The sequence below is a fragment of the Sebastes umbrosus genome, chromosome 21 (assembly GCF_015220745.1).
Source record: "Sebastes umbrosus isolate fSebUmb1 chromosome 21, fSebUmb1.pri, whole genome shotgun sequence".
NCBI classification, from domain to species: domain Eukaryota; kingdom Metazoa; phylum Chordata; class Actinopteri; order Perciformes; family Sebastidae; genus Sebastes; species Sebastes umbrosus.
Window position 1 is genome coordinate 16,670,844 of NC_051289.1, and position 25,426 is coordinate 16,696,269.

General features: G+C 40.5%; 1 protein-coding gene and 1 long non-coding RNA gene across 4 annotated transcripts in view; one reads left to right on the forward strand and one right to left on the reverse strand.

Annotated features, from left to right (window-relative positions):
• The window catches only part of LOC119480883, a 142,452-nt gene extending 127,874 nt beyond the window's left edge, over window positions 1-14,578 (reverse strand). Inside the window, exon 1 of one of the 3 annotated variants that reach the window (XR_005205022.1) lies at window positions 14,163-14,578. This is a non-coding gene — a long non-coding RNA (uncharacterized LOC119480883). Of the gene's footprint in view, window positions 1-13,260; window positions 13,390-13,733; window positions 13,815-14,162 lie in introns of those variants that run through there. The other 2 variants (XR_005205021.1, XR_005205023.1) reach the window with 2 other exon arrangements.
• On the forward strand, window positions 13,853-24,726 carry slc35b3 (solute carrier family 35 member B3). Its single transcript, XM_037757479.1, has 10 exons — window positions 13,853-14,078; window positions 16,161-16,397; window positions 16,700-16,821; window positions 17,016-17,170; window positions 19,334-19,441; window positions 20,166-20,263; window positions 20,964-21,056; window positions 21,662-21,773; window positions 22,011-22,080; window positions 23,500-24,726. Exons 2-10 carry the CDS (start codon window positions 16,182-16,184, stop codon window positions 23,648-23,650), a joined length of 1,125 nt encoding a protein of 374 aa, XP_037613407.1. The 5' UTR covers window positions 13,853-14,078; window positions 16,161-16,181; the 3' UTR covers window positions 23,651-24,726.
• Window positions 24,727-25,426: the final 700 nt, after the last annotated feature.

Sequence of the window (25,426 nt, forward strand, 5' to 3'; positions counted from 1 at the left end):
ACCCATTTTCATTCACATATCTTGAGGTCAGAGGTCAAGGGACCCCTTTGAAAATGGCCACGACAGTTTTTCCTTGCCAAAATTTAGCATACATTTGGTGCGTTATTTAACCAGATTTGCCGATAAGAAAGCATGACACGGTTGGTACCAATGGATTCCTTAGGTTTCGTAGTTTCATATGATACCAGTACCTTCACTCTAGCTTGAAAATTGATACCACTACAACCTCGAGTGCGTTAATACGTTAAAGAAATTAGTGGCGTTAAAACAAATTTGCGTTAACGCGTTATTATATTTATCCACTAGTGTCCCTTAATAAAACATAATTATCAATAAACTGTGTAACAAAAAATAGAGGACACACTTGTGTGAATGTCTGCCATCAAAAGATAACAAAGGAAGCAATGAAAGCGCTTCACTAAAATCACAGATTATCTGACGTTTGATTAAAATCACGTTTATCACGAGAGCTGTGAATAATCCCCAAACACCGGCCTCTCAGCTGACATCTAATCTGTGCATTTTGTTTTGCCTTCTTCGCTGATGGAATCACCGTGTGAGTTGTCCGTGACAGACGGGCTGGAATGAAGCATGTCTGGATTATGTTTATTCAATTTAACTGAGCATTTATCCTCCCAGGTATTGTTGCCAGTGTGTGTGTAAGCTAAGGAAGCAGAGGGAGGGAGGGAGGGAGAGAGAGAGGGATGACAGGAGCAAAGTTTCCAGTTCATGAGCTGAGGTGAGAGTGCACTGAGAGGGAAACATGCAGCCAGCCTGCACATGTCAAGGTCAGGAGACTTCCAAGGAATGAAGGGAGAGGTAGAGACAGACAGACAGATAGAGATCTGGTTCTCATGGGCCTTGATGTCGCTCTGATGTGTTTCGCAACGAAAGATCTGAGTCACAAAACCACCAACGAATCATTTAAAGCATTTTAACACCACATAAATAAAGTATAATTAAATGTTTTCACATAGATAGTGCATTTGCTGATTGATATTGTCCATAACTTTCATTTTTGTGTGATGTTGCTTTTCCAAATAGATTTTTATAAACTCAGAGAACCCACCTTAAGGTTTTCAAAAAAAAAACATGACAATTTTACACCGGGTGATGTCATGTGAACAGAATACCTGTGGGTGTGTGCCATCTTTTCACTGAATCATTTGGCTTTATTTCTTAATTCTCATTGCCATGAAACACTTCAGAAAGAATATCAACCCAGAAGCGATATTTTCTGCAAGCAAAAACTAGTTCAAAGACATTTTTTTCTCACATACACACACACACACATCCCCCACCCCCCCAATCCTCAACTTACTGTCCTGGCATCTCGTCAATTTGCGATTTGCAATGACTTTTACAAGATTCTTTCCTGACTTTGTAGCAACACCGAAGCCCCCCCGGGGCCAGCTGGTCATATAATTATTATGTGCAGGATATGATAAGCATGTTTTAAAAGTGAAAATTAGGTTTAATTGTGGTGTACTGTTGCAATGTGAGCGTGAAATCACTAAAGTCAAACTTATGAGACTTTTGCATTATTTAAACAATTTGGGATGGCTAATTTACGTTATGACTCGTGTTGTTTCAACGTAACGGGATGGATGAGGTTCATATTCTGGACCGTTTTTTTATTTTTTTCTTAGGTACATTGGGTACATATTTATTGTTTATCTTTTTTTCCCTTGTTTGGTTTGTTTTTGCTTTTTTCTGTTTTTGTTTTGTATTGTTTATTTGTTTCTTTATGTATGCCCTGTGTTATCTATAGCTGAAAGATAAAAAAAATTGTGTCAAGATGTTTAAATAACAGAAAGGAAATGTATCAGCAATATGTACTGACAAAATAAAGTATATTTATAAAAAATAAAAATAATAATGATTATTAAAACATAAAAACTTCTGGACCTTTTATAATTTTTTTCTTGTACAGGTATATATTTATTTATTCATTTATTTATTCATTTTTTATTATTATTTATTTTATTTTATTTTCCCTCATGCTGACATAATAATGTATTTAAAAAAATTCTGGGCCTTTTTTATTTTTTTCTCTTCGGTACATTAGGTATATATTTATTTATTTTATTTTTATAAAAAAGAAAGAAAAAAAACATTTTTCTTAGGTATATTCTCTATCTTTTTACATTATTACATGTGTCAAACTGAGTGAAAATGAGAAGCATATTTCGAACAAATGGCTGATATTTGATTTGATTATTTCTAGTGATAACGTAAACTTATAAGGGGCTTTTCCTTATACGCAAACCCCAGATCCTCAACCAAGCTCGCACACAGAAACTCCCTGTGTTTAATGCATCGCTGACACATAAAAATAAAAAGCTCCGGGTTTCACCTCGCACCTTATAGTCCCTGACTTGTACATCAGCGCAAATCAGAAAACCATGGCCATAGAACGGGAAATAGAAACAAACGTGCGAGGCGTCCTCGGAGTAACCAAAAACAACTGCGAGTCCAATTTCCTCCTTTGTCACTTTTTGTAGCATAACACTCAACTGGGGAGCGAGCCGAGAAAAGAAAGTGTTGTCGGCCTGCCTAAAACACTGGCAGCTCTCCTGCCCGTGTGTGAAGCTGACATCCAGTTTCCTGAGTGAAGTCATTTCCTCAGTAGACGTTTTGCACAAACACAAGACTAATATCCACGGAGGGAGGAAGGGGGGGGGGGGGGGGGGGGGGGGGGGGGGGGGGGGGGTGCAGGGGCGCTCGTCTTGAAGGAAAGGGCTGACGGCAAACATTCACCTTTAAATTTAATTTCATCCTTTCATCGTCGAGCACAGATAAGAGATTCACTAGCCACGGCTAACTGGGGAAATATTATGATAAATGGACTTTTATTAGTATTTTCCCCCATTATTCATGACAATAACAATACAATGTCCTCTGATGGTAATGGTGCATGTGTGCGGATGCATCACTGGCAAAGGCAGGGGTACTTATTATGGAAACAGCGCTGTGACGAATGTGTTGGAGCAACTCAAACTTAATCTAAACTGCATTACATGTTGTTTTGAATATACCTCCCTGATATGCCTATCTTTAATGTACTATCAAGTGCAGGCAGCAGAATTGCTTTAGTCTCAAAATTCAGAGCGGCGGAGAGAGAAAAGAGAGAGAGAGAGGCTTTAAAATACTGTCTGTGAGAAATGCAAAATTTATGAATACCCCCCTCACATCTCAGCTTGATTTATGTGAAATAATAATACACTATTTAATGCTTAAACATAGCTAGGAGCGATCCCTGGCTATCAAGATGTACAATGGAGTAATGGGGCTGGAAGACAAATCACCTTGTGGACTTGTGATGCTTATTTAAAGGTGCTCAGGCAGATATATTAAACTATATGTAATTGTACACTAACTCTGTGCTGTAGGCAGAGGCGGCAAACACAGGAGGAGGCCAGTCATGATGCAGATGGAGTGGTGTAATCAATTTGACTCAAGCATCAGCATCCGCGGCGGAGGAGAGGAGGGAGAGGGTGGGAGGAGGCGAGGGGAGGCTCTTCGATCTGCTATCTTGTCATCTTATTTAGGTTTTTGTCTTCATTCCTGCATCCCACTATACTTTTAAACTGTGTCGAAAAACTTTGACAGTGAAATACGTTAAAGGTGGATCCATTATTTTGAGGTTTTTATATCATACTGTAGCTTCCCAGTGGTGTTCCTTATGTATTCAACATTCAAATTTTGGTCGAAGAACATATGTTTTAGCATCAAAATGCTGTTTTCCCAAGCCCTTCTAAAAACTTTTTTTCCCACGTGACCTGACATTGGTTTCTGCATGATGTCTCTGCTACGTATACAGTACACATACATCCTTATAGTCAGTTTATTAACGTTACATATGTAGATGGCGGTCAGCATACTGCCAGCTTGGAGAAGCAGACAAGAGCACCGGCATGGAAGCTAAGCAATGTATCGCTGTGGACGCCACGTTAGTTCGGATCCGAAAGTCACACAATAACACTAACTAACTAACCGATCAATGCAGCTATAGACCAGCAACTCCCATGTTCTGCGAGGTAAAATTACTGTTTTTGTGAATGGCGTCTGGTCTATTCTGGAAGACCACGACATAACGGCTTCATATCCTGTCGGAAAGGGCTGTCTGATGGCAAGGTAATACGGACTAAAATACGTTTTTCTGCTGCTCCCGTCCACAGCCGCTTTACCTCGCCATCAGACAGCCCTTTCTGACGGTCAACTGAAACCGTTTTTATAGCTTTCTTCAAAGCCACCAGACTCCATTCGCAAAAACAGTGATTTTACATCTCAGAACGCGAGAGTATACATACAACCCAACTTCAACAAATCTGAACTAACCCTTTCAGTTATTTCTATAAACTCTATATAAGAAGTGGACGTAGTCACAGTGACATTACCCATCGGTTTGTGGAATATGGTTTTGAAGCCTTGAGTTCGGCATTTTGGTCGTTGCCATCTTGTTTTTTTGTAACCAGAAATGGGACCATAGTTTACTAAATGAACATCATGGTGTATTGAAGAAGACTTGAAACTAGCGATTGAGACCAACAACTGATGTTTACAATGTTTACTGAGGTAATAAATCAAGTGAGAAGTAGGGTCATTTTCTCATAGACTTCTATACGATCAGACTTCTTTTTGCAACCAGAGGAGTCGCCCCCTGCTGGCTATTTGAAAGAATGCAAGTTTAAGGCACTTCAACATTGGCTTCGCTTTTCAGAGCCGGAGGTTGCCGTCTGGTTATTTCCAAACTTTGCACAGCTAACGTTGACTCAGCTAGATGCTAGCGTTCACATTCTTCATAACCGTATTAATTCGCTTATTTTGGTAAACTACATCACTGCTTTTTGCTAATGGCTCAGTCGTCGTTTTCATTTGGAAAAAAAAGGCAATAGAATGCAGGTGGACCCGCCCTTTCAATAAAACCTCTACAGGATGAAAGAAAAAAGATTTGCTTTGTGCATGAACACTGAGTAAAAAACTCACATGAATCTGGTTGACAAGTAAATTCTCAGGAACTCCAGCTTGTGTGTGCCTATTTTAAGATGTGGCACGAGGTATGTCGGCTCTAAAAGAAGAGGACCATGTTCAAACAGAGCCAGTGGTCACACGGGTCGTGATTTATGATTCACTGATTGCCTCATTTAATTAAAGTAAATGGCAAAGCCAAAGCGAGGCCAAATTGTCCTGATCTGATGAATTGGCCGCCGTTTTACCACCAAAAGCAGGTAGGGTAAATAAACAGGGTAATTACAATGGTAAATGAAGCCTCTGTGAGTGAGCCCTGTGGGCTGTGGGCGGCTCACCCAGGATGTACTGAAGAAGTGAACAACAGGCGTTCCCGTAACTTTCTTTTATCATCTTCCCTCTGTCTCTGAAGCCCGGCCATGCCAAGAAAAACACACAGACACCTACGAGACGCACTCTCACTCACATATTCAGTGACACACAAACCGCAAGCTCTCCTCCCCCACCCCCCCATCCCGGTGCGTTCGTGTACAATTATAGCTACGGTGATCCACAGGTGTTGAATTCTTCTGGCAAGCCATAAAACATGATATGCATGATTTGTGCAGTCAGCCAGGTCTGTAATTTCATTCTCCTTTTCTTTCATTTTCCCCTTCCTGGGCCACACGATCCATTTTCCTGCTTTATGAGAGCGCAGACACCCAGAGAGACTTTCAGGATGATTACATGCCCCCCGTGCCATGGGGGGTCTGAGGAGCCAACACGCCAGCCCTAAAAGCCGTGTCAAACCTGGGTGAAAACATCTATTTGAATAAAGGTTTGGAAATATTTGAACGGCTCGGGGTGCGCGTCATTTATCCTGCAGATCCTCAAGTGAAACTATCAACTTCTAATACATTTTGATCCACAAGTATCAAAAAATATGTATTTTGCCTACTGATTTAAGATGAAGACACAAGCCCCTCGTGGTGAGCGTTGAGTTTCTTGCAAAATAAATCAAGCGCACCTCACATGGCTCATGTATTTAAGGCGATATTCATATACACGCACAGTGGGGCCTGATGTCACAGCACGTGGGTCGGTCTGTTGGCAGAGGACTGCGATGTCCTCCAGGGGAAACTAAACAAACTCTGTCTGCCACTTTCACAGTGCTGCCTAAACGTGATCAGGGTGAGAGGTAGGTCCTCACACACACACACACACACACACACACACACACACTCCCTGGGTTATATTTTCACACTCCTACAGTATAAACGCCACAGGAGGAAAACTAAAAATTGAGTTTGTACATATTAAAACTGAGTCATTATTATAATCTGATCCCAGTTTCACATAAGCGCATTTCTAATATTACTCTGAGATTTACCATGGCTTGCCATTATCATAAATATAATGTTAATATCTATGTAAATAACTGCCTCTCGTGGATTTAAGATGAGGCCATGTGAGTAATCGGGTGCATAAGGATAAATGCATGTGAAAAGCAAGAAGCAGGAATTTTGCATACAGCACAATTTGTTGTTTTTCGCAACAGAAAGAACTCCTCCAGCTTCAATCCATAAGTAAATAATATTCAGACAGCATTAATCCTGGCGTGTGATTGACATTTCATATCTGTGACAATACTCCAAATAATTAAAAACAGAAATCTTGAAAGGTAATAGCTTCTCAAATCCATTAAGTAGTTAAAGGTTATGAGGGGAAAAAAAACACAGGATTATTGCTCACAGCAAAACTCCTAATTAAATGAGACTACGTAATTTGTTTCTCAATCCCTTTTCTCTTGGTAAGCACGGCGCAGGTTAAATGAATGGGCAATGAAACATGTGTGTCATTTACCGTCACTCTGAGGAGACAACAACCAATCTTTCACCCCCCACCACACACACACACACACACATTTTCTGTCTATATGTATTAGTACAAAAGCGAGTATGGTAGATTGGATAAGCAGACACACAATTCCTGGTAAATTGTTTGTTTAATTACTTTTTCTTTGCGTTTCTTGTGAGCACACTTTGCAAAGAGAGATGCTTCCCCCTCCTGGCTGCTCATAAGAAAGCCAAAGAACTCCCCGGTCTCCTGTGTCTGCCCTCAGTGCCACCTATGCACTCTGCTGTTACTACTTATGACCTGCCTCTGTGTGTGTTGATACACTTGCTTAACACAAGTCTATGTGGGGGTGTGAATGCAAGCATCTTCATTTGCAAAAACATTAGCAGTCCACTCAGTGCAGTTGGTTGGCTTTTAGTTCACTGTTAAGTTTGTGTTTGCACTGAGGCTTTCGTGATTCCTCATTTGACTTCTGGATTAAGAGACATTATAGTGTATTAATGTATTAATGAAATTGAATGCATGTCATTCCTGTCTCTCACCCTGTGTTTCCTGTTTGTATTCCAATTCCAAAAAATGTAAAAAAAATAAAAAATAATTTTAAAAAAGTATAGCTTTGAATCCTGAGAGAATAATTTCTAACGAGGAGAGGCAGTTCCTAACATGTACTTAATGTATGTATTATATAGTGTCACTATGTATAGCTATGGTTCTGATAAGACACAGCTTAATGGGTGAGCCATTATTGGCTGTCAAACTATGAGGCATAGAGCAACAGTGCAATGCTTGAACTTGCTTTCGTGATGGGAAAAAAACAGTTTGATTTTCATACAAACTGAATACTTGTAACTAAAATTCTTCTTCTTACTTGTAGAAAATATATTGGGAGGGGGAAAGGGATTAAAAACTGTCTGCAACTAACTATTAGGGATGCACCAATCTGACTTTTTCAGTCCCAATACCAATATTTGGGCTTTGGATATCGGCCGATACAGAGTACCGATCCGATACCAGTGTATAATACATAAGATGTATCATTCTTGTATGTGTAAGATGTTACACAATGCACATAACAACTTCCCAAAGCTAAAGTTGACATATTCAAACAACTTGTTTTGTCCAAAAAACAGCCCAAAACTCAAAGTTAATCAGTTTAACATCATAGAAGACTAAGAAAACTAGCAAATGTTCACATTTGAAGTGCAGGAGCCAATGCAGATTTTGCTTAAGAAATGACCTAAATGACTGTTCCATTATCAAAAGTATTGCCAGTTCCTTTACTGTCAATTGACTAACCAATTACCCGACTCATCATTACAGCTCTAACAAAAACCGTGGGAACCTGGGTTTAATTAATTCACTTTCTATTCAGCAAATACAGGAAATAGAGTTCCAGAAAAATGTTCTTATAAGGCTGCTAGTATCATAACTGCAGTGCAATGGACTGTTTACTGGATGTAAATTGACCCTGATACGCAACCCTCCTCTGCTGGTAAAGGCACATTAAATGGCGAATCTAAGAGGTCCGACCCGCCGTGCACCTCTTGCCCTCTGACGACAGGGAACAGATGATCTGAATTTCAAACGTCCACAGCCACTGCGAGCCGGTCTGTGTCTGCTCTCTGGTCACTGGCGGAGAGGATAGAGGATGGAGGGGAAAATGAGGAGGAGGAGGAGGAGGAGGAGGGAAGGGCGTGAGACGAGGGGGGAAAGAAAAATGTAAGAGCAGCGAGCCTAGCAGATCAAAGAAAATAACATGGGAGAGGATATGAGCGCTTTGAGAAGTAATATAGCCGAGATAGCATCTGTTTTCCGTAGCATGCAGGAGGCTTGAGACGAGCCCAGGAAAAAGACAACGCAGAGCGGGTGCACTTTAGCCGCGGATAAGACCAAACACAAATGGGTTATTAAGAAGCCCTCAATGTAATATCTGGCTGACATTAAAGTGTCTCCTTTTGAAATGATCCACTGCTGGAGATAGGGGGCTTTTTATGATACTAATATTGAATAAATAATATGAAGGATCATTATAAGGGAGTGGGTGTTTATATTAAAGAAGGAAAAGCAGTAATGTTATCACTAGAGCCTCGCTGGACAGTTTACTAAACCCCAAGAAGTCCTGTTCTCTAAGTTCCAAAACAAACATTTTACACGCCTGTTGAGGATTAGAATAGTCTCATCTCTACACTAAGCAGAATTTAAACGGGTTCTAATGAAAAGCAAATGGAGGTGATGGCTAAAACCTTTATATTATGTGCTTTATTGGCCTTGGTTGATCATACAAGATTTTATCAGTGGACAACGTATTCTCATACGGTTCGTATGATGTCTTAAGAAAAGTTATTCCTCATTTTTTGTGCATTTCCTACAAATGTCCAGCATCAATTAAAGCTTAGTCTTTTCAAGATAAACTTCCGTGTTCACAGGAAACAACTTCATTAGGTTTAGGCAACAAAACTACTTACTTAAGTTTAGGAAAAGATCGATTTGATTAGGTTTAGGCAACAAAACTACTTACTTAAGTTTAGGAAAAGATCGATTTGATTAGGTTTAGGCAACAAAACTACTTAAGTTTTGGAAAAGATCGACTTGGTTAGGTATAGGGAACAAAACTACTTGCTTAAGTTTAGGAAAAGATCAACTTGGTTAGGTTTAGGCAACAAAACTACTTAGTTAAGTTTAGGAAAAGATTGACTTGGTTAGGTAAAGGTAAGAAAACTACTTAGCTAGGTTTAGGCAACAAAACTACTTAGTTAAGTTTAGGAAAAGATTGACTTGGTTAGGTAAAGGTAAGAAAACTACTTAGCTAGGTTTAGGCAACAAAACTACTTAGTTAGGTTTAGGAAAGATCAGACTTAGTTACACCACACCGGAAGTGGTTACGCGACACCAGACGTGGCGTGACTTAAGTACGGAAGTAATGTGACAAAAGACACTTAGTTAGGTTTAGGAAAAGATCGTGCTTTGGGTTAAAATAACTACAGAAGTGGTATAACGTAAGTTCAGAAGTTACGTGACAAACAAATCAAAGTTGACTTCTGGTTTCACACGGGGTACGAACATTGGTCTCCTGGGCGAAAGTCTGGTGTTTTTTGACCCACCCATCCACCCCGACGTCCTCCCTAAGTGGCGTTTGCTGCTCTTTATACTTCCTCATTCAAATTTACGATTACATACGAACTGAATTTGTGGGATATATACTTATTACAGTGCATTACTTTTTGTAAGTACAGCTAAGAACGGTGTATGAGAACATCCAGCATGAGACCTTTTGAACCCTGTTTGAAAGAAAACTGAAAAATCTACATCCTCCTTCATTTTATTTTCCTAAACAGATATTTTGTTTTACGCATGACTGAGTGTAAACTCACCAAATGCTAAAATCTGAGACACAAACTTGGTGCAGGACACTCACCCAGTTGTCTATTTTCATTTCTATGGTCCATATAGTATATCAAAACCATTCATAGGTCGCGCTCCCATATGAGCCTCCTGAAGATTGAATAATGTCCTTCCTGATCCACACTGCAAGAGGCCATATTGGATCCAGATTTCACTGGTTCAAAAGTCATTTCATTCCCCTTCATTTCTCCCCCTCTCCCGCTCTCTCTCTCTCTCTGCTTTATTTCTCTCCGTCTCTCCCAAGCCTTCCCTCTGCCTGCTTTATTTATTGCAGGTCCAGTGGTGTGGTACAAAGCCATTACCCGCGCATATGTACCTTTTTGAATAATCAATAAATAATTATTTTATTATTTAATAGGATCGTATGGGGAAAGGAAATGGGTTTTATTACATAAATCCATCACGCGTGATGAATGGGTACACTTGTAAAGTTGGACGGGGGAGATGGAGAGAGCGGTTTCGGACGGGCCTGCGCCTGCGCTCAACTGCAGTGAGCACTTTCTCTATAGCCAGGTTGTAAATATGACATTTTTGTCTCTTTGGGACTGTCAATTGGAGTGCAGGGGGAATGAGGGGAAGGGGATTGTAAATTCAGAGAGATTAATTAACCTTTTACATTTGCGATTCAGCCCTGCATCTTTTTTTTCCTGTATACTGTGACCCCTATGAGCAGAGGGGTGAGAGACCTGGCCGTAGACGGCCCACGGAGTGCAGACGACGTCTCATTCCAAATGAGTTATTAACAGAATTTTTTGAATAGATGGAAAAATTGTAGCCTGGCCATTTAGTGTCATAAAGGCCGGGTTGGCGAGGCGGCAGGGGCCTCCCAGGGACAGGAGGCAATACCATTACAATCAAATCTGAGATGGAAGAGGGATTGAGCTGTCCATTCTGAATTTTTATATTGTCAGAGGGGCCGGGGAGGAAATAATGCCATCCTGGAGTGTATTAACCTCTGGCTGGGGAAAGAGGACAGGGGGAGAGAGAGAGAGAGAAACAAGGCAGGCAGAGGGAGGGATCAGAGATTGGACAGCAGGGAGAAAGGAAAGCTAGAAGAGGGAAGAGAGGAATGAAGGGGCAAAACAGAGTTTCATGCCTTATGCTGGGGAAGCCAAAGAGGGAGAGACAGGGATATGAGATGGCCAGCACAGAAGAATGGAGAGTATAGGAATAATGCAATAAGGATGTAGGGGGCGAAAAGCATATGGTCATAGGAGGAGAGTTGATGGGAAAGGCAGAGAGAGAAGAAGAGGAAGAAGTCTGGAAGTCTCTACACTTTTTTCATTTCATTATGAAAAATGAATATGGCTGTGGCTTCATACAAATACATTTTAGGTGCAAGACGTGCTCAGTTTGAGTAGTACGTAGCAATACCACAATGTAAAAATACTCCATTACTAAAAAGTGTAAAAGTACAGACATGTTAGCAGCAAAATGTACTATAAAAGCAAAAATGACCACTGTCCGACTTTCCTAGTCTACCAAGCATTCAAGCATGTTACAACACATGCCAACATTCACCTACCAGGTGCCAACCTGCTCATCAGGAGCAGTTAGGGAGGAGCCGGCAATACTCTGGAGGAGCCGGGGATCAAACCAGAAACCTTCCGATTACTAGAGGACCGCTCTTCCTCCTGAGCCATGCTACCCCAATATATATATATATGGTCAGTGTTACCGATGAACACTGATTGTAACTGATAACTAGGGATCGCCTGATTATCGGCCGTGATATTCAGCATTTTTACAATTATCAGAATCATTATTTTTTTGATCCGATAGCCGATAAAATAAATTAATTTTAAAATGTGCTACTTTGTCTCTGATGCAGCCGCACTACTCCGTAGCCTCGCTCAATGTCCCGCCCTCAGCATTATCTGATTACACGTCACAAATAATAGCCTATAGCGGGGGAGGAAGTGAGATGCCACATGGATACAGGCCAGAGACTAGATTATCATTTATAAAAATGCAGCAATGAGGATACAGACATTTCACACCAGACGAATATAACTCAGACCTACCAATGGGAATTAAACCCGCGTTAGACCTGTTCATATGAGTCAGCTGTCACGGTTAGTAGACAATCCAGTCTGCAGTGAAGTTCATACACTTCACTGATGAACAAGAGAAATGTACAATTGGGCTTTATCAAAGAACGTTTTTGTATCGTGTCTACACTTGTATCCATGCTCTAAAAGTACAGTATGGGAGTGTTACACTCAACCAAGGCAGTCTGCAGTACATGCAAAGAAGGTGGGATGAGCAATGGATCTTTTTTTCAAGATAATGTTGAAAAGTTATCTTTTGCTGCATTGAATTAAACATAATGCTTAAAGGCAATTAAACAAAGTTTTGTGTTGGAGTTTGTGTTATTCCAAATTTTGACACTGGGATTTTCATTTTATGTGCATTGGTTCCAAAATATCGGTTATCGGTCTCATTGATTACTAATGATCAGCATCAGCCCAGGGGGAAAAAAAAAAACACATCGGTCAATACCTACTGATAACTTAATGAACATGTAAACAGTGGGAGCTAATATCATACAATAGGCTACATTTTGGTGGTTTAATGTATGACAAGGCGCCTAAAAACTGATCATGATTTTTTTTTTTTGCCATATCTTAATCTGCAAACTACTAAGGTTGTCAAAAAAGTATAAAAAGTACAAAATGTCCCTCTTAAATCTTGTAGAATATAAGTAGCATAAAGTTGAAATACTTGAGGAAATAAGTGACTCAAAATTGTAGTTACTTTATACCGCTGGAGACTGTCTTCAGGCTTCTGATTTTTAGGTTATGCAGGTCTGAGGTTACACTGATAATTTGACTGTCCATTAAATGGGCTTTTTTTTTATTTTAATGGAAATTGTACATGGTCCATAAATTAATATTCTCCCATACATATTTGCTGGAAAGAAATGCATGCTTGAAGAAGCCTATCACAGGAGGGAACTATGGTATGCTGCTAAACTGGACAAGCTGGCAAAACTTGCATGTGTTTAGGTGCACCTTGGTATTGGTGGTGGGAGACAGACAGCAGACTCACCTTAACTCAACATGGACTCTTCAAACAGGTAAAACATGCAGCCTGTGCCTGTTTAACTTTACCTAAAAGCATGCACTCGTTTTCTGAACGTCCTATTCCACTGTTCATGGCACAAGCTAATGTCATTTTTACATATTAAAACCGAATTTAAAACTGGGCTGGATGATGTGCAGTGAGCACTGCTCCCAGTAGACCACTTACACACCAAAAAACTGACAATAGCTTGATATTTTCAGGTGGAATTTCATTCATTCATTAATTCTCACTGTGCAATATCATTTTCCACTTGTGCAATTTTGTTATTACTGTATTATTGTCAATACTGTATATACTGCTCCTATTGTTACACTTTGTTTAGCTCTTTTTTTTTTACTGTGTTAGCTGATGCATCTTGTTTTTTTGCACTATCCCCTTTGCTGCTGTACATTGCAAATTTCCCACTACGGGACTAATAAAGGAATATATTATCTTACCTTATCTTATTCACCTGCTACAGTGTGGGGGGCTACCTGGTGGCTACGTAGCCCATGACGTGGAACATGACGTAGACCAATAGCATCACAGTTCGGAGGTCGCAGCGGACCGGAAGTTGTTGGCTGCTTCTGGCCAATGCAGCAATTGCAGGCAGCTTTTAGCAGCTTTTAGCATTTAACACGCTTCACAACCGCGTTTCAGCTGTTTGTCATTGTAAAGGAAGAATATGAAAACGCTCTAAATGTGCGAAAGAAGACGCCGACACGTCCAGGGAGATGGTTTCCACCGGCGTTGCCTCTGAAGAGGAGAAGCTCACGTAAAGAAACCCGGAAGTGCTGCTGAAGGTAACGAGCTAGCTGCTAGTAGCATGCCTGTGTTTGCTGAGAAATCAAACACAGAGACGTAAATAACTCGCTAATAGGACTCACCTCATGAGATGACGTTGATTGTTAAGGATTACCACTTGTCTTAAAACGCTTAATCTACACTAGCTGGCAAATGACAGCGTCTACTTAAGTCGTTAGCAACCAGCTTCATGTTGCTAGCCTAGCAACCTCATCATGTATCTAGTCTAGCAACCTCATCATGTACTCAGCCTAGCAACCTCATCATGTACTCAGCCTAGCAACCTCATCATGTACTCAGCCTAGCAACCTCATCATGTATCTAGTCTAGCAACCTCATCATGTATCTAGTCTAGCAACCTCATCATGTATCTAGTCTAGCAACCTCATCATGTACTCAGCCTAGCAACCTCATCATGTACTCAGCCTAGCAACCTCATCATGTACTCAGCCTAGCAACCTCATCATGTACTCAGCCTAGCAACCTCATCATGTATCTAGTCTAGCAACCTCATCATGTATCTAGTCTAGCAACCTCATCATGTATCTAGTCTAGCAACCTCATCATGTACTCAGCCTAGCAACCTCATCATGTATCTAGTCTAGCAACCTCATCATGTATCTAGTCTAGCAACCTCATCATGTACTCAGCCTAGCAACCTCATCATGTACTCAGCCTAGCAACCTCATCATGTATCTAGTCTAGCAACCTCATCATGTATCTAGTCTAGCAACCTCATCATGTATCTAGTCTAGCAACCTCATCATGTACTCAGCCTAGCAACCTCATCATGTACTCAGCCTAGCAACCTCATCATGTACTCAGCCTAGCAACCTCATCATGTATCTAGTCTAGCAACCTCATCATGTATCTAGTCTAGCAACCTCATCATGTATCTAGTCTAGCAACCTCATCATGTACTCAGCCTAGCAACCTCATCATGTATCTAGTCTAGCAACCTCATCATGTATCTAGTCTAGCAACCTCATCATGTACTCAGCCTAGCAACCTCATCATGTACTCAGCCTAGCAACCTCATCATGTATCTAGTCTAGCAACCTCATCATGTATCTGGTCTAGCAACCTCATCATGTATCTAGTCTAGCAACCTCATCATGTACTCAGCCTAGCAACCTCATCATGTACTCAGCCTAGCAACCGGCTTCATGTAGCTAGCCTGGCAACCTCATCATGTATCTAGCCTAGCAACCTCATCATGTACCCAGCCTGGCAACCGGCTTCATGTAGTTAGCCTAGCAACCTCATCATGTAGCTAGCCTAGCAACCGGTTTCATGTAGCTAGCCTAGCAACCTCATCATGTTGCTAGCCTAGCAACCGGCTCCATGTAGCTAGCCTAGTTAATGTTCCTGGCTATCCTACTAAGCACATACAGTATACTACATATCTACAATTTGGTGGATGTTTAGTAATAAGGGTTGTGATTAGTAATACAAAACAAGAACAAGTCATATTTTATAATGAAAAACAACATCTGCAGCTTATGAATGTTTTAAATTCCTGAATACTTTTGAGGAATACTTGATATTTGTAATAACTTATGATGCAGCAGCAGTGTGTGCTTAAAAGCTCTGTGCATCCTTCTCCAAAGTTTTTTTTATAGTGTTGCCGGTGTGACATAGACTGACTGGATTACTGAATGTTTACTTTCTTTGCATAACATTATCAACAACAACAACCATTCAAATAAAACAGGAAGTGGCATCTGATCATCTGTTTTTAGCATGATGCCCTTGGTGCCACAAGTTGAACAGGTCTTACTTTATGCAACACTGTCACTATGGTTATTTTTCTCTTATCACAACACTGTGAATGGTCACTATTTAAGCAGAGCTCCTAGATGAGATGATGAAAGCTATTAGCTCTGGGCTAAGTTTGTCCCAGCCATCTTTTATTTTCAGGTTTAACCACTGTGTCATATCAGTCAGTAGTTAGTTACTGTACTTGCATATAAAGGACTATCTATCTTGCTAATCAACATGAATGCCTCTTTGAGCTCCTCTGTTCCTTCCACAGCTCCACGCTGATGTCCTTTATGATTATTGCCTAAATGTTCCCACAGCTTCCAGCAGCCACGGACGCAATGAGTGCCAAATATGGCCTAGTGAGCTACAACAGTTCACGGAAGCACATCTCAATCTCCATGCCGTCGTCCACGGAGGTGATGTCGCCCCACATAAAGTCTGTGGAGGAGCTGAGGGTCCTAGGGATCAACCTGAGCAACTTCAGTTCCCCCACACAGTTCTTGATCTGCGTGGCCGGAGTCTTCGTCTTTTACCTCATCTATGGATACCTGCAGGTAGCACAGAGAGAAAGACAATCTGAGAGATGCACACATAACACATATGCTTGTTACAGTGTAAGGATAGTGCTGTTGTGAAGGCTCTGTGTGTCTATTTGCATGTACAGATACAACGCTTGTTTACATTTACAGTTTTATTAGATGTAGTTGTGTTCCTTTCTGTATAATTGGAAAAAAAAAATGCTGGTACCGAAGACATATAAGACAAAACAGATGACTTAAAGTTTCTATTTCACAAGATGGGTTGCAGAAGGATATCATTACCTGCTTTTTGATTATTTCTTCTGCTCTCCATCCAGGAGTTGATATTTTCCGTGGAAGGATTCAAGCCTTTTGGTTGGTACCTCACCCTGGTCCAGTTTGGCTTCTACTCCATGTTTGGACTGGTTGAGCTTCAGCTCACACAGGACAAACGCAGAAGGTAAACTCCTGCTCCCGGATGACAGAATTCACTCACTATAATTCACATTAAAGACGGTATTCCTTTAACATGTATAACCCATCTTTAGATAATGTTTTTGGAAGTATTAGTGTTGACAAATTTTTGTTAAATCATCTGAAGCAACACATCAGTTTAACATGGAAATCCACTACTTTATATTCCCTGTCTTCCAGAATACCGGGAAAGACCTATATGATCATAGCATTTCTTACAGTGGGCACTATGGGCCTGTCCAATACCTCTCTGGGCTACTTGAACTACCCTACACAGGTCATCTTCAAGTGCTGCAAACTCATCCCAGTCATGATTGGAGGAGTGTTTATACAAGGTGAGCTGATTCTACTGTATGTATATTTATTTATACACAGATCTTATAGGTGCAACTACATATTTACATATTTACTTGTGCTGGTGGGTTTTGCTTTGTTCATTAGAACATTTTGAACCTTCATACTATGGGATTAATATGTGCTGTAGCTGTGAGTATTGCAGCTCTCTTTAATCCCCTGTAGAGCTGCAACTATTAAATTAATCGCCAACTATTTTGATAATCGATTAATCGGCTTGAGTAATTTTTTTAAGAAAGAAAAGTCAAAATTCTCTGATTCCAGCTTCTTAAATGTGAATATTTTCTGGTTTCTTTACACCTCTATGACATTAACTGAATACCTTTGAGTTGTGGACAAAACAAGACATTTGAAGACGTCATCTTGGGCTTTGGGAAACACTGATAGACATTTAAAGCAATCAACTAATCAATTAATGGAGAAAATAATCGAGAGATTAATCGACAATGAAAATAAGCGTTAGATGTAACCCAGAATCCTGATCTGCTCTTGGCACCTCAATTCTGGGGTTTGATATCTGTCTATTTGTTATTTAAACAAGGCGTGTTGATCAAAGCGTTAACTCCGAGTTGGCTTTATCGTGGTCAAAAGAATTATATATTATTGCGATATCTATAGAAAATTTGAAAAATAGTAATAATGCTATCGTTCAAATTCATCTTTAACTTTGTTTATTGTGCGTTTTGTCTCTTTTTTTGGCAAATGAATTACACTTCAAATGTGAGTGTAGGGAGATGGAGAGAGTCTTTTTGTATGCATTTCTAAAATTATTGCTAACTGTAAAAAGCGTATAAAGAACAACTACACTAATGGATACTGAAATGGCAACCAGATGAACTGATAAACAAGAAATCCTCAAGGCCTAACATCTGCCATCAATACGGTCATTGTCAACTGAAACACAATCATTAGCGGGGAGAGAGATTTACACAATATTATCATATGTGAATAATTAACATGATTTCATTTTTTAAATATCATGGTTATCGTCAATATCAGTATATCGCGACCCTATTCTGACCCCAGGCCTAGATTTTTAATTGTGATCAGTTGACAAACACACCAGTTTAGAACTTAAAAACTTTTAAATTATAAATGTTAATTCATCTCAAATGTGTATAGTCAAAAAGATGAGGATCAGGCCTTGATCGTTTCAAAAGCATCAGGAACTGGATTTTCCTCTCTGAACTAAAAATCTTCAAAGTAAACATTTTTATTCAGAAGATACATTTCTGAAAATAAAGGTTGCATCATTACTTACTGAACTTAAACAGTTTAACCGCAATCATCAGTCAGGAGAGCGTACATTTTACACCTCATTTCAGTCATCTCACATGTTCCCTTTGAAGGGATGACCACCTTTCAACATCGGGTACCTCCTTTTTATCCGTCTGTTGTTTTCGGTTGTCAGAGCCCAGTCGGCTCTCCTGGTTCTGTCTGTCCTTTCATCCTCACACCGGCCCACTCAAGGTTCTGTGTCCTCAGACAGGTTTTGTGTATTTTTTTGCCTTCCCTCTCTAGGATGGATAGATGTGAGGACCGGGGTCCCTCAAGGGGTGGAGTGGAAGACAGAATTTATTCACTTGCATGCAAAGAGGAAAGAAAGTGGGAGTGAGGGATGGATGAAGGGAGAGAGGGGTGTGGGGTTGCATCTGATGTGAGGCCCTTCAAAGGCGAGTCGGAGAATCAAAGCCGACCACGGCCGACCTGATGCCGCGTCCCCTTGTCAACCTCAAGGCATCCATCCGTCAGACTGTTTTTGGACGACTCCTTCATCCTGTTGTTTTTTTTCCACAAACTTTTTGCGTATTGTTACATGCACAACCTCAGAAACTTCCAATTGTCAAGAATACCCATTGTAAAAACTTTTAGTTACATCTTTTTAAACCTGAGTCCAATGTCAACTTCTTTTATTTAAAAAGGGAGGGTCATCTTTTGAAGATTTCTTTGCAAGCCGTGCTCGAGGCAACCGTCTCCGTTTGGTGTCTCTGTGTTCGTGATGTTTTAAGTTAATCTTTAAAACTTGTTCCTTTTGTTAGGCTGGTCAAAATGTGATTTAGGAGATTTTTTAAAAGTTTAGGTTTGTGATTGTGATTTCAGAATTGCAGATAAATGACAAAAATTGCTATATGTTTGTGTTCCAGGTAAACGCTATAATCTGGCTGATGTGTCTGCTGCTCTCTGCATGAGTCTGGGCCTCATCTGGTTCACGCTAGCCGACAGCAAAGTGGCCCCCAGCTTCAACGTCACAGGTCATTTCTATGTCTTTACTAAAACGTGGCATATGCATAATGAAGTGTGGAGACGTATTTTGCTACTACTAGTTTATCTCTGTGCAGCTTAAGCTAAAAGCATTGATAAAAGCACGGACATCCAGACGATAAATACCAGGTGCTGGACAGAAAAACATGTAAAAGACAGAAAAAAAGGGATTCCACACACTAGATACTGCTCCCATGAACATTTAATTACCACCGGTGACGTTTTGAGCGTCTAACTCTTCCTCAGAAAAAGATTGCAATACAGAGACACGCCTATAAATGCATACTAGGCCAGGTCACCTCACAGAGAACCTGGTCCTAATAGGCTCCCTTGGACACAATACACAATATAAATACATCATATACAAAACATACACATCTGTGCAGACAATCACATGATCACACTAGATACTGTGTTACTGTATATATAAACACCATAATGCAGTATGTGAAAAGAAAATACACAAACTATACACAGGATCTGTACAGAGATATACTGTATGTAACTTACATATCATCTTAAATATTACCAGACTGAAACATCAGGTAAAGAACAGACGAGGGTGATATAGTCCAGCTAATTAAGAGGCGCCTCCGCTGAATTAAAAATGTAGTAATATCGAAAGACAATAAAATATACCTAAAAAATCCATAATTTGCTCGTGTTCAGATATCAGTGTTCTTAGTTTTGTGTGTTTATGTTTGCGGGATACAGGTGTTTTGCTCATCTCCATGGCGCTGTGTGCAGACGCTGCCATTGGAAACGTGCAGGAGAAAGCTATGAAACTCCACAATGGCTCCAACTCTGAAATGGTACCCTGTTTATCTAACTGCAAAAAAAAAGTATATATAAGTACATAATAACGACTACAAGTCTGTCGGCAGTGTTGTGCAAGTTTCATATTTCACAATTTAGAATGTTGAAATTCACAGTCCCAAAAAATGAACTAGTTCACTTTCATTTCTCCCTTTTTTTCTTTTTTTTTTACTGGTCAGACACTATGGTGTTTAGTCACAAAAAGTCACATAAAAACCAGGCGTGTGCACTAGGGATGTTCATAATTAACCGTTTAACCGTTAAACGACATTAAGCTTTTTAACCGATTAACACTATCGGTTAAAACGGTTAAATCAAATCTTGTCGGTTAACGGTTACTAATCGGTTAACGAGGGTTGCTTATCGGTTAAGAACATTTTTCAAAATGAGCATCCCTAGTGTGCACGTGATACAAGCGCACAGAACGGAAAACCATCCTCGCAAGGGAGCATTTCTGCTTAGCTTGCACAAATGCGGTCCCGCGAGAGTTAACGACACTCACGTTCATTAGCAGCAAACGGATACGTTCAGTTCACCGTTCACCAAAAACATGCGCATGTTCACTGCTCTTTTAGCGCACTCATGCACAACACTGTCTATCTGCAACTATAACTGTTCACACACACACAGAATAATCACAATCATCACAATTCTCACAGACGTTATTGACTGGTCACATGGGGACTTTGTTGACAGGTGCTGTACTCGTACTCCATCGGTTTCGTCTACATACTGACAGGCCTGCTCTGTGTGGGTGGACTGGGACCAGCAGTGGCATTCTGCTCAGAAGTGAGTATACCTAAAGACAACAGGACTAGATACTTTAAGTTTCAGACATATTGCCAAGGTCAAATCTTCATTTTAAGATTAATCACTTCTCATGTATAGTATAATAATCTTGTGCTCCTGTATAACCTCCTGAAATGTGACAGACTGCCCCTTTTTAGGCTGTATATACTCCTAAGATGCACTCTATTTGCTTACTGTAAGTCCCGATGCAGTTTTCAGTATTGTTTCTGTGTGAAATTAGTTAAAGTGGACAAACTTTTTTTTTTGTGCTCATACATTTGTTTATCTGGAGTGTATACCAACCCACAAACTGTGAAATAAAACAACCCAGTCAGTTTTTCGTGGGCTGTCTAGATCAGAAAACATGTGATTCAACAAGCCGTTCAGATTTGGCTCCCCTTCCTATGTCACATGCAGGCTCATTAAAATATACGGGCTTTATCGGGAGGGGGGGCTTAAAGAGACGCACTAAAACGGGAGTGTTTCCTGAACATTGAAGCATGTAAACATGTTCTAGTAGAAACACAAAAATACAAGTATGAACCTGAAAATGAGCATAATATGTCCCCTTTAAGTTATCTTTTATCCTCTCCTCTCCCTCCCAGCATCCTGTGAAGACGTACGGTTACGCATTCTTCTTCTCTCTTACGGGTTATTTTGGTATCTCCTTCGTGCTGGCCTTGATCAAGCTCTTCGGTGCCCTGGTTGCAGTCACAGGTCAGAGCAAATAAATCTTCTCCTCTCTTCATTCTGGGATAATCTGACCAGTAATTGATTTTTAACTTTAGTTTAAACAGAAAAATTGTGACATTATTCACACAATATATTTTTTAATAACACAATTACAATAGACTAGAAATGTCTCTTTAAACATGTTAGAAAGTCACAGCTGTTGAGCTTTTGTTTCTTATTTGTAATTAAGTAAAAACCACATGTGTTTTTCCTCCTTCGCAGTGACCACCGGGAGAAAGGCCATGACTATCGTACTTTCCTTCATGTTTTTCGCGAAACCTTTCACTTTTCAGTAAGTACGGTCACCTTTTGACTTTGACCAGTTTTCTTTTAGTTTAAAGTGAGCCCACTCTGACCTCTCCTTTGACTACTAAAACTTGATTTGGCTCCCCTGCCCCTTGGTTTTCATGTCCTCAGTCCATTTTCAGACCTTGACTACTCCACTGCTCTTTTCTCCTTGTTCTTCACCCTCCAACTCCTCTGTGCTGTCAAAAGGGGTCTCGTTTTCTGCTCTACCTCTCCTGCTCTATTTTTTTCTGTCATAACTTTCTATATGCACACACACACACACACACACACTACTTATAAGACACACAAAAAAAAACTTTTGTGTGTATCTTTCCCCTCCAGCTGGTGTGTGCCCTCCACCGTTGCTGGACTCTTTCATGGCAGCAGTTTACACTTTTTAAACCAAAATATTTTACTATCAGTACAGTATTATCTATCTTTCCATGACCGTCTCGTTGAACCCCGCTCTCCATATATACCTCGATATTTTGATATTTTCTCTAAAATAATATAACTGTTTGATTTAACCCTTCGATGCCTATGATCATACCAGCATGATCATTCTAGCAAACTAATCTGAACACTGAGGTGGTGCAATGTCATATTGAAGTCAGATTGGTCTTTGGAAATGTTATCTAATTAAGCTTCAATTTTTCTCTGAAATACAGTTTGCAGGCTGCAGTTTTTTTTAATTATTATTCATTTTATTTATTATTTAATATATGTTTGCTTTGTTTTATTTCCTTATTTATAATTGGCAAAGTGACTGACTTATTGAATTTATGTGAAATTGCCTTTCGCATTCAGTGGAAGATCACTTTAATTTCTAGCCAGTTCCTACACGTTCTTTTCATAATGCCTAGTATATACCGTACATGTACAGCAAAACAACATGGGGGCTAGTTTGACCGTCTTTTTTTGAAGTGGAGGCTGGCATCTTCCATCACCTTCTCTGACCTCAACACGTATAAACTCGCTCTGGCGCTTTACGTCTTCCGCTCTCTCCAGGCTCTTTTCCCTGTTCCCTGCCTCCCTCCAGATACAAATACACACGCCTCATACGCACATCCATGCTCATACGCCACACACACACACACACACACACACACACACACACACACACACACACACACGCCCAGGAGCATGTGTGTCTGTGGGAGGGAGAGAGGAGGAGAAGCGAAATACCAAAGCGGGTCTCATGCTGACGGCTTAAAACAATGATGCGACAGATAATATTTGTACTCAATGTTCACAATATAGTCATTTACTACATCCCACGTATAGAAAAAGCCACAATACATCGAGTATATTGAATATATATATCGGCCACCCCTACATCTGCCCATGTTTGCACTTTTGCAGTCCACTTCATTTATGCCGTCCCTTTTAAAAACATCTAACCTTTCCGTCTCTCCCTCATCAGGTACATCTGGGGCGGCCTTCTGGTGCTCTTCGGCATCTTCTTGAATATTTACAGTAAAAACAAAGAGAAAATGAAGCTCCCCTCCATCAAGGACCTCAGGAGTTGGCTGCTGACGGGAAAGAAAGTCAGATTTCTCGCACAAAACGTATAGGAGGCACCCACGGGGCGTGTAGCCGAAGTCCTGCGCTGGCAGATGTAGAGTTGGCCCGGCTGTCTCGGAGCGCTGAAGCCCGAACTACGAGCCTCACCACCACCAACAGTGAGCCAAGGATGGGTATACAGGGTTCGACCACCAATCAGCCTGACAAACAGCTGACACCCGATTAAACTGGGACGGGTGATAGAGTCGCTGTATCCCATCTCTATCTACCACTAGTGTAGAACTTTTACTCAAACTCTCTGCAGCAAACCGAAGGAACTGTTTTTTTACAAGGGGATCAATGCTAGTGGGCTCCTTTTTAAAGCGCTGCTTCAGAGCCCCACAGAAACATTCCTACACATGGAGGACAACACTGAGGACTTTTCTAAAAGGGAAGCCAGCGCCTTAGCTAACCAAATCGCACAGTTTTGCACTGGAAATGACTCGTACACTTAAACCCTCGAGTGGTTGTAAAAAAAAACTGAAACGTTGGAAGGAAAGAGTACAGAGCGACATGCTAACCTGTCATGACTGAAATGAATGTTTGCCGCCCCCACCCCCTCCGCCTAAAAGAAAAAATACATATTGATAAACGGGCATATCTGCCCCCGCATGTGCCAGAACGACAGAACAAAACTTTGTTTTACATAATCACTGTCTTGATGAAAGTGGCTTTTTTTCATAGTTTATTGGTCATTTATATCAGACTGTGCCCCTAATTCATGAAAAACGTGTGTTCATGTGGGGACATTTTCGGGGGTGACATTTGCTCCCGTGTACATCATTACATGAACAATGTCAACTGCCATAATTTGCTAACCATGTGTTTGGGTGAAAGGGTACCACTCTTTTTACATTAAAACAAACTGAGACGTTTATCTTAATGTCCAGTGTTTTCTATGTGTGTGTGTGTATGTGTGTGTGTCCCCCCCCCCTGCACCGCTTGAGAGATGAGTTGAAATGTTGCCAAACTGTGTGTGTGTGTGTGCGTGTGTTTATCCATCCAGTGGCCTTAGGCGTGTTTGATTAGGAGTCCTGAAAAAAAGATAGCACTGCTAGACAGAAAATAAACAGCAGTCTTCACTGTGCCGAGGCTGTCCTATTCATTTGGATCCATCCTGTGTGTGTGTATGTATGTGTATGTGTGTGTGTCATTCACATGAATACCAGTCCTCCATTCACTCTAAATGATGATGTGATGAAGCTCACACCTGGTTCTTCAGCGGGACAGTTTCCTCTGTTGGGCCATTCCAGGATATTATGTTTATTTGTCCTCTTGTTTCCTCAATGAAGTGTTTCTACCATTTACATAGCATGTAAACAGTAGATGATTGCATGGGGTGTTTTTTTTTTGTTTTGTTTTGTTGCCGTCTTTCATGCAGACACCAACTCCACTGAATCCCTGGTTTTAATGGGAAAAAAATGTAATCCAGATAATCATCATCCCAGGAGATCTGTGCTTGTCCAGTCCTGTAGGCCCTGTTCAGACCTGACATTAACATGCATCTTGGGTGATCCGATCACGAGCGGACAGCTCAGCCCTGTCCCCCTCAAAATGATGTTCCTATACAACTAAACTGCATAACCAAAATACCTTTTCAGGGAAACATATTTTCTCTTTTATGGTAGCAGTTTTAAACGGTTTTAAACAAGTGATTAACGTTGTAAATGGAAACAAAACAAAACAAAAACACAACAAAACTACTTTGTTAGGTTCAGTAAAAAAAGACACCATGGTTTGGCTTAAAATGAATACGACATTGAAACAAAACTAAAATGCAACAGCAC